This window comes from Rhinolophus hipposideros (assembly GCF_964194185.1).
Source record: "Rhinolophus hipposideros genome assembly, chromosome: 2".
Classification (NCBI taxonomy): domain Eukaryota; kingdom Metazoa; phylum Chordata; class Mammalia; order Chiroptera; family Rhinolophidae; genus Rhinolophus; species Rhinolophus hipposideros.
In genome coordinates, this window is record NC_138048.1 from 10,127,774 (window position 1) to 10,142,230 (window position 14,457).

The 14,457-nt window shown below is 42.4% G+C and overlaps 1 protein-coding gene across 1 annotated transcript in view; it reads right to left on the minus strand.

Annotated features, from left to right (window-relative positions):
• Nucleotides 1–13,115, minus strand: part of ERICH6 (glutamate rich 6) — a gene marked incomplete at its 3' end in the record, with an annotated part of 29,969 nt that extends 16,854 nt beyond the window's left edge. Inside the window, exons 1-6 of the mRNA XM_081069962.1 lie at nt 12,936–13,115; nt 4,475–4,537; nt 4,173–4,228; nt 3,945–4,061; nt 1,204–1,317; nt 93–250 (exon numbers count right to left, since the gene is read on the minus strand). Of these exons, the coding sequence (XP_080926088.1) occupies nt 93–250; nt 1,204–1,317; nt 3,945–4,061; nt 4,173–4,228; nt 4,475–4,537; nt 12,936–13,086 (659 nt within the window). The 5' untranslated portion in view covers nt 13,087–13,115. The remainder of the gene's footprint in view (nt 1–92; nt 251–1,203; nt 1,318–3,944; nt 4,062–4,172; nt 4,229–4,474; nt 4,538–12,935) is intronic.
• Between the last annotated feature and the right edge of the window lie 1,342 nt (nt 13,116–14,457).

The following is a 14,457-nucleotide window of genomic DNA, read 5'->3' on the forward strand; positions in this document are numbered from 1 at the left end:
AATTATATATTTTGAAGAACAGGTTAGTTTTACAAAAGGCTGTTTCATTAAGAGGGTCTCTCTGAGTTTCAGTAGCAACGGCCCCATGCTACCTCTGCAAGGCTTTCTCCTTTGCTTTGAGTCTGTCAACTTCACTGCCATAGGCTGTATGAGGGTTGATAGAGATTAATTCAGCTTCAGACCTTTGCACTTTTTGTTTTTCCTCATAGATGTGGTCAAGCAGATTTTGGAAATAACTACAACAGGGGGCCTGGAAAACAAAGAGGTCACTTTCATCTCATCAGTCCTAGATAAAGATAATTAGAAGGGGGAGAAAACAAAAATGGCTAATGGGGTTTGAATCTATCATAATCTTTTTGGTAACAGCTTTATTGGGATACAATTCGTACACCATATAATCCATCCATTTAAAGTGTACAATGCAATAGTTTTTAGTATATTCAGAGTTGTGTAATAATCATCACAATCAATTTTGGAACATGAAGCCTGAACCCATTAACAGTTACTCTATATCCTTCTCTCCTCTCAGCCCCTGGCAACCCCTAATCTATTTTCTGTCTCTGTAGACTTGCCTATTCTGTACAATTCATATAAATGAAATCATACAATACGTGGTACTTTGTGACTGGCTTCTTTCACTTAGCATCATGTTTTCAAGGTTCATCTATGTCATAGCATGCATTAATACTGCAATTCTTTTTATGGCTGAATAGTATTTGATTTAACGGATACACCACATTTACTTGCCCATTCATCAATTGAAGGGCATTGGATTGTTTGCTCCTTTGGGCTGTTATAAATCATGCTGCTGTAAACTTTGTGTACAAGTTTTTGTGTGGACATACGCTGTCAATTTTCTTGGGTATGTACCTAGGAATTGAATTGCTGGTTTATGTGGTATTTATATGTTTACCTTTTGAGAAACTACAAGACTGTTTTCCAAAGCGGCTGCACCATTCCCCTTTGACAGTGTACAAGGGTTCCAGTTTCTCTACATCCTTGCCAACACTTGTCTGTCTTTTTGATTCTAGCCATCTGTGTGGGTGTGGAATGCTAGTTCGCTATGGTTATTTATGATTTGTGTTTCCTGGATGGCTAACACTTAACTTTTAAGAGTGGCAATGCAGGAGAAAATACTGCATATGTTTAAAAGTGGTATTTAAAAATAACATCATTTCCCAGTAAACCTGCTTTAGAACTTACATGTCCTATTGGTTGAGAACTACTGTTGTCAGAGTCAACATCCACACTGGAAAAAAATGTTCTTAGATCGCTCCCACAAAATTCACACCTGGGCAATATCTCCTCCTCTTCTTCCTTCAGAGAGGGCAGAAAAAGTAAAGACATGCCCACAAGAGCCCCTGAGAGAAGGAGGAGCAAGGGCTCTGGGCAGGGCCAGCGAATGTCCAGTAGGAAAGCAGGGGTGGTGGGAAGTGGTACCTATGTGAGGCCTTCTGTCAGGCACCCTGCGGACTCCCAGACATAGTTGGTGGGAAACTTTCAGGGGGCTGGTCCTATACTAGAAGCACCAAGCCAGCAAGGTCTGTATATTCCAGTAATGAGACATCACCTCTGTTTAAGAGCTTGTGAGGACTGAGGAGGCTCAGGTGGTGTTTTGCCGGCCTGTCTGGAACAGGCCACGAGAGCAGAGCTGAGCCCATCAGGAGCGACTTGGTGGGTCCTTGAGAGGCCGTCTCAGTGTAAGAAGACATTTGCAGAAATGACTTTGACATCAGTGTCCCTTGTTGGGGAGGGGGATGTGCAGTGTGTAACTAGATGCGAGATGAGGATAACACATACGGGATTTTAGGCAAATGGTCTAAGGAGGTTGAATACCACAAACTCTTTCAAGAAGTGTCAGGTAAGAAAGAGCCTTGACATTACTATGTAGACCACCATTTACAGTGATCAGCTTTTTGACATAGAGTCCTTTTTCAAGGGAAAGCCCAGGTTGAGGCCCTGAATTCTCCTGTCTGGTCTCTGAAGGTAATTCAGGAGCGGGTGGGGTGACCAGGGGAAGCAAAAGGAAGAGCTGGAGTGAGAGGCTCCGGCCTGAGGAGTTGAGGCACTGCGGCCACGCTGGTGATCTGAGGTCACGACGACGAGCAGCTGCGCCTCCGCACGGGCCTCCAGGAGAAGACCCAGATCAAGACTCGTGGTCATGAACACCACCCGGGCATCTGTATGTGCCATAGGACCCTTCTCCGGGACTGGCAAAATGGCCACTGTGGGGCCAAAGGGCAACTGGGGTGGCCTGCGCAGCCAGGGATTCACCCCAGAGTAATGCGCACCATCTTCAGGCCGCTGAAACCACACGGTAGTACAGCTGCAAGCAGCACACGCTGGTTGGGGGCGGATAAAATCTAGGATGGCTACCAATGATGGAGCAGGGCAGAAAGAGAGCTTGACAATGACAGGCCATCTGCGGCCTGTTCCATACAAGGGTTTTAGAAGTGAACTTCTCAGCCCGCGGTCCCTGTACCCCTTACCAAGGATGAAGCAAGGTGGCGGTGCTTACAGCCACGAGTGAGGCTGTAATCTGCACCCAGAGAGGGTATGGCCGCAGAGGAGAGCTGGCAAGCCAGCTGCTGCTGCTGCTGCTCCTGAAGCAGGCAAGTGCTAAAGCCCCATCTCAAAGGTCTGTCTGAAGAGCAGGAGTCAGCTCTGCCCAGGTGCCAGTGAGGGCACAACCTCCTGGAAGAAAGGCCACAGGCCTTCCTCGTGTTCAGGCCCACCTCTGGATGTCAGGGGAAGAAAGCGCAAGACGCTTCCTGGATACAAGCCTTTGCAATTCCGAAAGAGGAAGGTGCTATGTTTGAATAAAGAATTTCCACCCAAATTGTCTATAGGGTGACCATAAAGTTCAGAAACCTGGGCAAATATAGACAATAAATGCTGACTGATATTAAATTATATGCTATGGTTAATGTGTTTGTTGCCTTCATCGGAACTGCACAGCTCACCGTGCTGCTCGAAATGGCGGTGAGCACCCAGGGGGTGCACCCAGGCAGCATTCCCATCAACCCCTGCACACACACCGGCCGCGCCCTCACACGGGTGGTCTCTTGCTTTCCGTGAATAAGCCTGCACCTGTAGTGCGCCCAGAGGAAGTAATCAAAGGGGCTCCGATGGGAGGCCAGTGGTGGGGGGGGACATGCTGCTCTCTCCGCGTGGCCATAACATACAAGTTTGGAAATAATCATTCCACCAGTCAGCCCCTCACACTCTGGTGAAGCAGGTGGTGTCCCATCCTGTTGGAATTACTAAGGTGACCTGTCCCTTGCCTATCAGGCACAGGCATTAATTGGTCACTTAACCTGATGAAATATGGCAAACCTGTGTTCTACCTATGTTTCCAGGCTTTATGGCCACTGTTACGGGTTGAATTGTGTCCACCCCCAAAAGCCATATTGAAGTCCTAACCCCTGGTACCTGTGGGTGTAGCCTCATCTAGGAATGGGCTCCTTGCAGATGTAACCAAGTTTGAATGAGGTCATTAGGGTGGGCCCTAATCCAATATGATTCGTGTCCTTGGAGAAGACACAGTTGGACATTTGGACACAAGCACACAAACACCAGGACAGCTAGACAGAGACTGGAGTGACGCAGCTGCAGGTCACGGAGCAAGGACTGACACTACGCCCGGAGTTCCAAGAGGCGAGGAAGGATTCTCTCCTAAGGTCGGACTTGCTGACTCCTGGAGTTTGGACTTCTAACCTTCACAACTGTGAGATAGTAAGTTTTTATCATTTTAAGCCATCTAGTTTGTGATACTTCGTTACAGCAGCCCTAAGAACCTAGTAGAGCCATCCTGTCTGAGTGTTATTCAAGTAAATGGGCTCTTTACCTGTTCTTTTTAAAAGCATGTTCACTGTCTTCTGTGCAAATCATCATGTGGCTTTTCACATCATTTATTACAGTAGAAAAAAAAGAATTAAAATCACCTTGAAGGTAATGCCCAAACTGTAACTCTCATGTTTGAATGCCAGAATGGATGGTGGCCCGATGCTGGGTAACGTTCTCAGAGAAGGCTCAAACAGTGTTAGGAAGTCTTCCTCAAACTGAATTTTAAAAAGAGAGAGAGAAAATAGAAGACAAATGATTTTTACCATGAGCATAGCACTCACTAGTACGAGCATAGCATACTAGTTGGACTGATAAACATTTCTTACCTCTAGCTCACATAAAATATTTAGTTTGGGTTCTTCTGGATTAATTACCCATTTTTCTGAAGAGAAAAGGAGAGATTTAGAAGGAAAGTTTTTTCTTTTGTGCATTTTCTCTAGTTTGGGGATCCTAGCCCATCACACACACTGTGTAAATGCCCTAAAACCCTACCTGTCCACCACCTTCTTGTGCATGTTCTCAGGGGCGGGGCTTTCCTAAGGGGTTTGGGGACCGCCCAGGCTAAGGGGGGTTCCTAACAGCAGTTTGCCTTCTACAGCAGAAGGGATGACTCTGCACGTCCATTCACCTCTTAATTTAGAAGCCAGATTTACAGGTTCAGTTGTCTTCGTTACAGAGGATACTTTCTTCTCTGTAAAAAGAGTGCACATTTGTCATTAATCCTGACAAGGTGGGAAAGAAGTTTAATATAAAAGAAAATATGCCTCTTGGAAAAATAAGTACCCTTAATGTATTTTAATTTTTTTTTGCCTTTTTCCAAATAATATTTTATCAGTAATAAGGAACAAACAGAAAATTCATCACTCTAGTGTATCCCATTTTTAAATGTTCTGTTCCTTTCCAGTCCTAAAATACTACACAGATGCATATTTCACTTGATTATAATCATGTTTTTCAGACCTTATTGTTTTCTGCTTCTCTTAAGTACGATTTTGTCTACTTTATGTTGGCTGTTCTATAAAAGATTTTTCAGGTACTTGGGTGCTGGGGTGAGGGGGTCCAGTGCAACAGTGAGCTAAGCCATCAGGATTATCTCCTCCACGATTCCAGGGCAATGCTGGGAATGGGGAAGGCGGCCACCAACAAGCCAGTGACTGTGACTAAATGTCTAGAAGTTTAAGCAGATAGGATTGGAATGATGAAAAACCAGTCAGAACAACCTACAGTGGGAAGAGCTTAAGGGGACAGCAAGGACTGCTGTTGGAGAAAAGATAGGCTTCAGAAGATGACGCATTTCCTGTGTGAAGGACCTGGAAAAAAATTTAAATATGTTTTAGTTGCTCTGTCCAACAGAAATGTAAGTGCAGGTACAGAGGGTCCTCACTTAAATCGTCAACAGGTTCTGTGACTTTAAGGGAAATGATGTATGACAAAATCAATTTTGGCACAGGCTAAGTGATGTACAAGAGGTAAGTTCCTGCGGTGTCTCATCAACATCATAATGAGATTATGTTATTCAAGAACCTACTGCATAAAAATGAATGCACCAAGATTTTCATTAAGGCATTATTTGCTGTTGGGAAGAGCTCAAAAAACCCCAAACCAAACCAAAGCAAACCGAACCAAACCAAGACAACCTTGAAATATCTAGCAATCGTATTTATTACATAAGTCACAATAACTGTATATACAGGAGTACTGTACAGTCATTTCAAAGAATTAGATCAATCTTTCTTGACATGGAAAGATGTCCATGACACACTGCTAAGTAAACAAATTAAAGAAGAGGTAAAACTGATGTTATTTATAAGAAATGTAATTGTCTAATAGACTTTCAACTGACAAATCAGAGGGTCAGAGCACGTGGGGCAGAGATCCAAGATTAATACATAGAAATCAATAGCTTTCTTATACAGTGACAATAACCATTTAGAAAATAGAAAAAATTTTTCTATTACAGAAAAAAAATTCCAATTGTTACATCAATAAAAAAGACTAAAAGTACCTAGGAATAAATTAATAAGAGCTGCATCTGAGTCCTCTATGAAGAAAACAAACAAACTGTAAAAGAAGATTCCCCCCAACTAGGCGGTACACTGCTGTTAATGTACTTTAATAATGTAGGTTCCTGCTGTTCAAGTAATCAATCAAGGAGGTCATTAGAGGAGGCACCAATGCCTTGTCAGCAAGTAGCCTGTGTCAGCAAATGGAAACCTAAGCCAGAGTCAATTCCTGTAAATGCCTCAGGAGGCTACAGCCAATCAGATCATTTCCTTGCTTTGCTCCCCTGTCTTCTCTATAAAAACCTCTCATCCAGTTCTTGTCAGTGGAGAGCATCTAAATACATCTGGTCTGGTGCTGCACAATTTTCATCAACGTTTGCTCAAATAAACGCTTAAACATTTGAAAATGCTTCCGTTTATCTTTTAACACTGCCAAACAAGATCAAAGACTCAACCTGTCAAATTCCATTGAAAAATCCCATCAGAATTACATTGACCATAGAGATTCATTTGGTAATAATTAACATCTTTTTAATATTTGGTCCATTTTTATGCTAGGTTGTATCACTTCTTGGTGCAAACCCTCCCATGACGCCCCGCTTCATTGCCACAGAGAAAGATTTGGTCTTCATTGTCTCAGTGACCTGGGACCCTGGGATTCTCCTCCTTATTCACTCCGCTGAAGCCACACTGGCCGCCTCCTTGTTCCAGGAGGCACTTGCTGTTTCCTGTGCCAGGAACACTCCTCCCCCAGAGGTCAACGTGGCTCACTCACTCACTTTGCTCAAATATTTCGGCTTCTCAGTGAATATTGCCCTGAGCACCCCATCCCTTCCAACATTTTCTATTCCTTTACCTGCTTGACTTTGTTTTCCTTAGCACATACATCACCTAATGTATTATGTATTTACTTATTTTCTGTATTATTTATCTCACCATCACCTCCACCTGTCACGCTTCAACAGAAGATCACCAAGATGGGGGTTTTGTTTGTTTTGTTCATTGCTGTTTCCCTGGAACAGGGTTTGGCCTATGCTAGGCGCTCAATAAGCATCTAATGAATATAAGTGATATAACACAAAAATATAAAACTTGAAAGGAAAGGATATTCATAAAGGTTACTTCTGAGGAATATATTGGGATAAGTTAAAATTTTAATTTTTACATTATACACACTGGAGTTGCCAAAAAAATATATACAAGTGGACACTTTGGTCAACGTTGCTCAAGCAGTAGTTCGCCGTAATCAGAAGTGTCTGGACGCTGGTGGCAACCATTTTGAGCACCTCTTGTCATTGCAGAAGTCAACATGACTTGTATTCATCTTTTGTTATCGGTATATATTGAATAATACAATTTTAGTACTGTTTTCCTTTCTTGAAATGTATAAACATTTTTCTGGCGCCCTCTGTATTTCTTAATGGTTTGACATTGGAGAAACAGTGTGCATAGGTTACTTCTATAATAAAATATAAAGATATGTATCAAAATATAATGGCAGATTATTTCTTGATGTGAACATAAATGCCACCATTTCTTAAAAGACTCAGTGTCATGGAGTGTAAATATTGAACCTCATTTTGATCTTCGTAACAGTCCTGTGACAGCAGTATTATTATTGCCAACACGTGAAGAAACACACTGACTGAGGTTAGGTACCTCGCCCAACCATCACAGTGTTAGTTGTTGGGGCTGCAATTCAAACGTAGATCTGCTGGCCTCTGACACCGTGCTCTTCCCAAGGTGCCACCCGTCTCCCAGCAAAAGCTTAGAAATCAAACTACTCACTAGGCTGCTTTTTGTGAGACAAGTCTCGAAGCCAACTTTCTTATGTTTGTACTGATTTTGGAGTTCTTGGATACAAACTGTGATAGATCATCCTGCAATTTAGACAAAATGCGAGTTTTGAGTATACCTGTGTGGTTGTTAGCAGTTCCTCTAAAGATAGTACATTTAACAATCAAATAACAAATGCACGTAGAAGATCTTGAATTCTACTTTCTTTGAAACGTTTTCTTCTATTTTTATCTCTTCAGTGAAGTCAGGGAGCATGTGTTTGCATCATATCTGTTCTTTGGAAAGGACTCCTTTCTAACTCCCAGAGGCTCCTAGTACTGTATTATTTCCCTAGGGAGTAAATTACTACCACTCTGTGCATGTGTGCTGCTGCTGCTGGGGGCAGTTATGGTGTGTGTGTATAAACATTTCCTTGACTTTAAATGAGAACATGTCACTATTTTAAGTAGCTTAAAAACAATCCAAAGTCTTTCTAAAAGGCTGAAGTTAAATGCATTGTAACTAAACAATCTTCATTCTTTCTACAAGTAGTTTAATCAGTTAACTTGAGTTATCTTGATATGATAGAAGGCAGGACTTTGTTGACTTTTACTAGATAAAATGACTGATAAACAATAACTATTACTTTTCAAGTTCCTTTGCCTCTTTGAATTTTGTAGTTTGTAATAATTTGCTGCATCTTCTAAAATTATCAAGCAAATTATTTTCCAAATCAGTTAGTTAATTTTAGGATTGTCCCATTTTCACCTTTCTCCGTTCTCTTATGTCACTACCTTCCTTTTTTTTTTTTTTTATGCTTTGTTCCTTGGCATACTGCATCAGTGGGGTGTTTTGTCTTAATTCTGAAATGACTGTGTCCTGTAATGGGCAAAGTACTCCTCTGCTGAAGCCATCTGTGCAAATCTCTGGGAAGTTCTGTTTATATAACCCCCCAGAGAAACAAGTTCTAGGGACCAGGAGCACAGGGACACTGAAGAGCAATCCGAGACAATATCTAATGACTGGATTTTTTTCCAGTGCAACAGTTAACAAAATCAATACATTATTCATCTAGGTCTCTTTGTCTTCCTTAAACCAGCATCAAAGACTGTTTGAAATTCTGTGGCATGATGGCAGATGACCAAGAAGAATACCAAAATTAACGTTTTCGAAGAACTTAGTCATATATACATAGTAGTTGCGTTCTCACATTAGTTCATTCATCTTTGCAAAAACCAATCAAGGCAGGTACTAATACCTGTAGGGACTAATATCCTTTCTACAGGCAAGGAAGCTGGCTCTAAGGAACTTCTCTGAAATTATGTGTGGCAGAGGCAGATGGGAACCCAGACATGTTTGGCTCCGAAATCTGTGTTTCTGCACACTCATCAGCTGCTAAGTTTGCCCCATTTTCAACCAGAAGAGTAACAGGGCAATTAAAAATAGAAATTGAGCCAATATTGGTTGATTTTTATGACTCTTTAGGACAGATTTCTTTAAAAACACAATCTAACCAAATTCACCAGAGAATTCTTTAAAATGTAAAAGAAGCATTTTCTTAGGAAGATTGATGAGATAATTAAGAATTTGATCTAGGAAAGAGAGGTTCCCATACTGAAAGTCCAGGTCAAGATGGCACCTGAGCATACAATTCTGCCTTTGTTTTCGGAGATAACAAATACTTACAAACAAACACAAAACAGCCCTGGAGAACAAGAAAGCTGCCATCAGTAGACAAGGACTATCGAAGTCCTTATAAGAAAGTAAATAAGTGGCCTCAGGTTGATGGAAAACTAAAGCGGAGCACATCACAGCTCAAGACAAGAGGACTAGAGAGTAAGTAAGTAAAGTTCTTCCAAAGGGAATTCCCAGCAAACTCCTAGCTTAAACTCAACCAAATGCAGAGAGGAGGGGGTTGGGGGCTGTCATCCAAGTAGTTCAAAGAATGAACTTGGAAGAGCTGGCCAGGCAGGCACCTTCCTGTCCCCTTATTCAGGACATGTGGCAGCAGTTGCTTTTATTTTCACATGAAGCCCAAAGAACTGCTTTCTAAAAAGAGGGGGCAGCCTGCCTGAGGGGTGTTTAGCAGTTCCTCTAAAGATAGTACATTTAACAATCAAATAACAAATGCATGTAGAAGATCTTGAATTCTACTTTCTTTGAAATGTTTTCTTCTATTTTTATCTCTTCAGTGAACTCAGGGACCGTGTTAGGCCTGCACAAGAAGCCCAGTGCAGTCTGAGGTTACTTAGGACCTGCCTAACGGGCTTGGGTGAAGGGACAGGGACATTTCACCCATGAAGAACTCCAACCACACGGTAAAGTGTCCTTATGCTAACTCTAGTAATAGTGGGGTTATCCAGCTTGCTGCGTGCTGCTGACACTCCACAGGACGCTGGCTCTGACATACCCCATCACCTACATAGGTCAAGCTTCCTCTACAAGCCGTGTTAGAAAACAGAACTACTCAGCTGCTGACGGAGTCCATTGTAGCTACCTACCAGTCATTCATTTACAAATACAAATGGAAGGATTACCAGTCACTTAAGGACAATCAGTAGCATGGAAGATAAATAGAACTGATCCTGAAAAAAAAAGGAATACAAAGAACAAAGAAGACCTTTAGTATAAGAGTGCCCCCTCAAAGAAATTAAATACACACACACACACTCACACACACACACAACTATTTGAACAGCAACAGAGAACAAGAACCAGTTCTTGGAAATTACAAATAGGAATTCTGAAATAAGTTCTGTGCAAGGGCTGCATAGCAGCACAGAAACACTGAAAATCTTGAAGATACCCAAAGGCCCAACAGCCATCCATTAGGAATTCTGAAGGAAAGAAAAGGCTCAGTGAAGAAGAGGAAATGATCAAATATCAGAAGGGTTTGAGAATCAGACTGATCAGCAACACTGGATACTAGAAGGCAATGAAGCAATGTCTTCAGAGTGCTGAGGAAAAATGGTTTATTCTTTTATGCCAGGTTATATGATTAATAAAGTATGAGGGCAAAATGAAGAGATTTCAAGACAGGCAAGAACTCAGAAATTTGGCTACCCATGAGAGCTATATGAAATAATTACTGAGGAGTTTCTCTAGGAGAAAGAGAAAGAATAAAAGAAAGAAAGCAATATGGGAATCAAGAAAGTGTGGTCACTGAGCCCAAGTCAGAAAAATTGAAGACAATGAAAAACAACTGAGACTTGAGAAGTTCTCCTTTTCGGAGCCCAGTTTTACAAACAAAGGATTTCATTTTCTTATGCACAAATCCAGTCACATTATTGGGCTCTCAGCATGAAATTATGGGTATTGTTCATCAGTTTTCAATTTTTAGAACCATCTTGTACCCAAAGCACTAAGAGTTAATTATAATTACAAAACATAATACAAACATAATAAAGCTTGGCAAAGTTATATGACTTTACATAAATACATCAGTTTCAATAAAATTTGTTGTTAATTAGGAGAGGAAAGGATGAGATAGAAGTAGTACATTAATGTGTTAATTTTTCATAATAGAGTTAATTCTCACTAAAATAGATAAATCAGAAAGTAGAGGTTAAAGTCCTAAAGGTCGGAAAAACTAAGAATAATTTAACTACCAAAAATGGAGAGGAGGGAAGTAGTAGAAGTTACATTTATCATCGTTCATGGTGGGAAGTTAGTATTTATGTCAAAAATTGATAAATCAAGGAATGCAAAAATGCTACTTAAAATTATACTGGAACCAAAACAAACTGTTACAGTATGTTAATTCTGGTGAGTGAGAATGGGGGGTGAAGAAGGGTACAAAGATTTTTAATTTTATACCTATGTATACTTTAATACTTTAACCATATACATATATTATCTTTTATTAAAATGTTGAATTAAAGGGGGTATATAGAAATACATATGTGGAACAAAACAATTCTCCCATACTTAAGCATTTAAAAGTTGCTTGTAAAAGCAAAACTTAGGTGAATATTCAGTACTTCAAGATTCAAGTTTGGTGAGATTTCAGGGAAGATTTGTAAAGATATTCTACAACGTGTTTCTCTGGTGTCTTCCTATTATAGTTCAAGTGTTTGAAGATAAATAGCAACAAGAAGAAAAAAGAGAGAATCAAAGGAAAGACCATCATTTCCACTCTCTTCCCTAGGTGGAATGAGAATTGATCATTCTCAATTGTAGCCACTACAGACCTATGCTGTAAACTTTCATAGCACTAACTATTGTACACATGGCATACAGTTATTATATCATATTAACAAGCACACATGTCATCTCTACAGGTAGGTAATAAGTTGGAGATGTGCATGGACCTTTTCTCTATCTCCTCCAAAGTGTCTAACAGTGTAGATTAAAAAACTTAGTTGTAAATGTTCTAGATGATTTTACCCCACTTCCTGACATGTCTGTCTATCCAAAAAAGTAAACATAATCAGCTTCAAAAAATAATAATAATATGAACACTGAAAACATTCTATTACCTGTTTGGTTTTATTTCTGGTTTAGACACGTCTTTCTTAAATCTCTGAAATATTTTAGGAAAACCTGTCAAATGAAACATTAAAATTTTTAGCCATTCCCTCTACATCAGTGGTTATCAAAAGGGCAATTCTGCCCTCCAGGAGACATTTGGCAATGTCTGAACATATTAAGTCAGTGCAAAAGTAATTGGGGTTTAAAAGGTTAAATTGCAAAAACCGCAATTACTTTTGCACCACCTTAATATTTTTGATGGTCGCTACACGGGGTAGGGGCCAATGGCACAGCCGGGAAGCTACTAAAAATCCTATAATGGAGAGAACCTTCCTGCCCCGCCTCCCCCCACTCCGCAACAAAGAATTATCCGGACCAAAATGTTTCTAAGGAAGTGGTTTCAGCACAGGAAGTTAAACACAAAAGGTGAGTTGTTTTGCAGGGCTCATTTTAGTAGCATAGCACCCTTAAGGCACTACTCCTGCAGGAGTGGCACATGCCACAGTGCGTGTGTGTGCGCGCGTGTCCGCGCACGAAGGGGAGGATGGAAGGGGGGAGAAACACGATCAGTGCGTGAACGCGTGCAAAATGTTATAACAATGAGCGCTGCGGGGGGTCTGCCCACGTTCCCACTGGTCCGAGGCGTTCACCTATGATGAACCATCACACCCGCTCGCCAAGATTTCAGTGCCTTGGACAGAGGGGCTGAGAGACACGGGTGTGTGTGGTGGCGCCTGGCGTTCGCCGTCAGACACCAGGGTGGACCGAGGCCCGGAGTCTGCGGGCCAGCCGCCCCCTAGGGCCCGGGACGTCCGCGAGGAAGCGCGGGCAGGGCGGTACTTTTCTGCGAGCAGACGCTGGAGGATGAGGTGGTGCAGGGAGTCGGGCTGGGCGTCGGCGTCGGCGTCGGGCTCAGGCTGGGGCTCACGATGCTGGCTAAGCGCGGGCGGAAGGCCTTCAGGTCCTCGGCAGTACTGTCACCGATGGCCATAATCTTCCAGAAGTCATCGCCGAGCGTCCCCGGGGCCTCCAGCCCCTTCTCCCCCTCCTTCTCCTCTTCCTCCTCTTCCTCCTCCTCCTCCTCCTCCTCTTCCTCCTCCCCCTCCTCCCCCTCCTCCTCTTCCTCCTCCTCCCCCCCCTCCTCCTCCCCGTGCTGGCCCTCGTCCTTCTCCGGCTTTCCGAAGCTGTGACCCGAGTGCAAATTGGCCATGGCGGGCGGGATGCGGGACCGCGCCAGGCGGGGGGGCGCCCCCGTTGTGCATCCGTCTCCCTAAGCAACGGCGTGCGCGCGCGGCGGGGCCTCTGGCGTTTAAAGCCGCGGGACCCCCTGAGCCGGGTGGAAGCGCGGGGCCGGCACCGGGGCTTTGGGGCTGGGAGCTGCCGAGGGCAGCGGGGACCCCTGCCGGCTTCGTTCGCACCTGCCTTCCGCGGTCTGCTGGGACACGGTCTCCCTTAACTCTCAGCTCCTTTGGAGCAAGTTTGTGTGTGTGTGTGAAGGGGATAGCGACGGACACCCAGGAGGCCCCTTCTTTTGTTCTTCTCATTTTCAAATAAATATTTTTCATTTATAAAGCACCTTATGTAATCAAAGTGCTTCACAAGCATTATTACTTGACAACCATTCATCAATGTAAATAAACATGGTTTACAATCTATCAACAAGTCTTGTTTTTTGCGGATGTTGGAGTTTGGTTTTTGTGTGTGCGTAGACAGAGGCTTATTGGAACTTAGGATAAAACTTTATGAAAACAGGCACTGGCCTTTGGGTCCTAGTTTGTTGATTGGATTTTTTTAAAAAAATCCTGCCTTAAATGTTACCTATCTTGGTTAGTGAGCTGGACTCCTGTGTGTTGCTTGTTCCACCGTTTATACAGGACGTGGAAAAGACTGGCATCTAGCCTCTTTCTGGGGCTTTGTTTTCAGTTCACTGTACTTAATAAAAATTGTGTAAAATATTTATGTACACACAGATAGGTATACAGAATAATATAATGGACACCCGTTTACCTACTACCCCGACTGGAACACTCATACACCTTCACTGTAGAGTTCAACTTCCTTTTAAAAGCTTCTCAAGACAGAAATGTTCCTGGTTGAGGGATTTTGTTTTTGATGTTTGATTTCACTGATAAGATTTTTAAAAAGCTAACTAAGATTCCAGTGGCTGAGGATATCTGGGTGTTGTGAAAACGGCCTGGGCAGCCCCTTACATTAAGTGACTAGGGTTAGGACTAGAAGTCCCCTTGTATGAGCTCTGAATCACCTGACCTCTTTCAGCCTCAGTTTCTCTGGGTATTGATAATGGAAAAAAATACAATGGAATAAACAGTGCTAAGAGAGTCACTTACAATAGAGTCAGGAG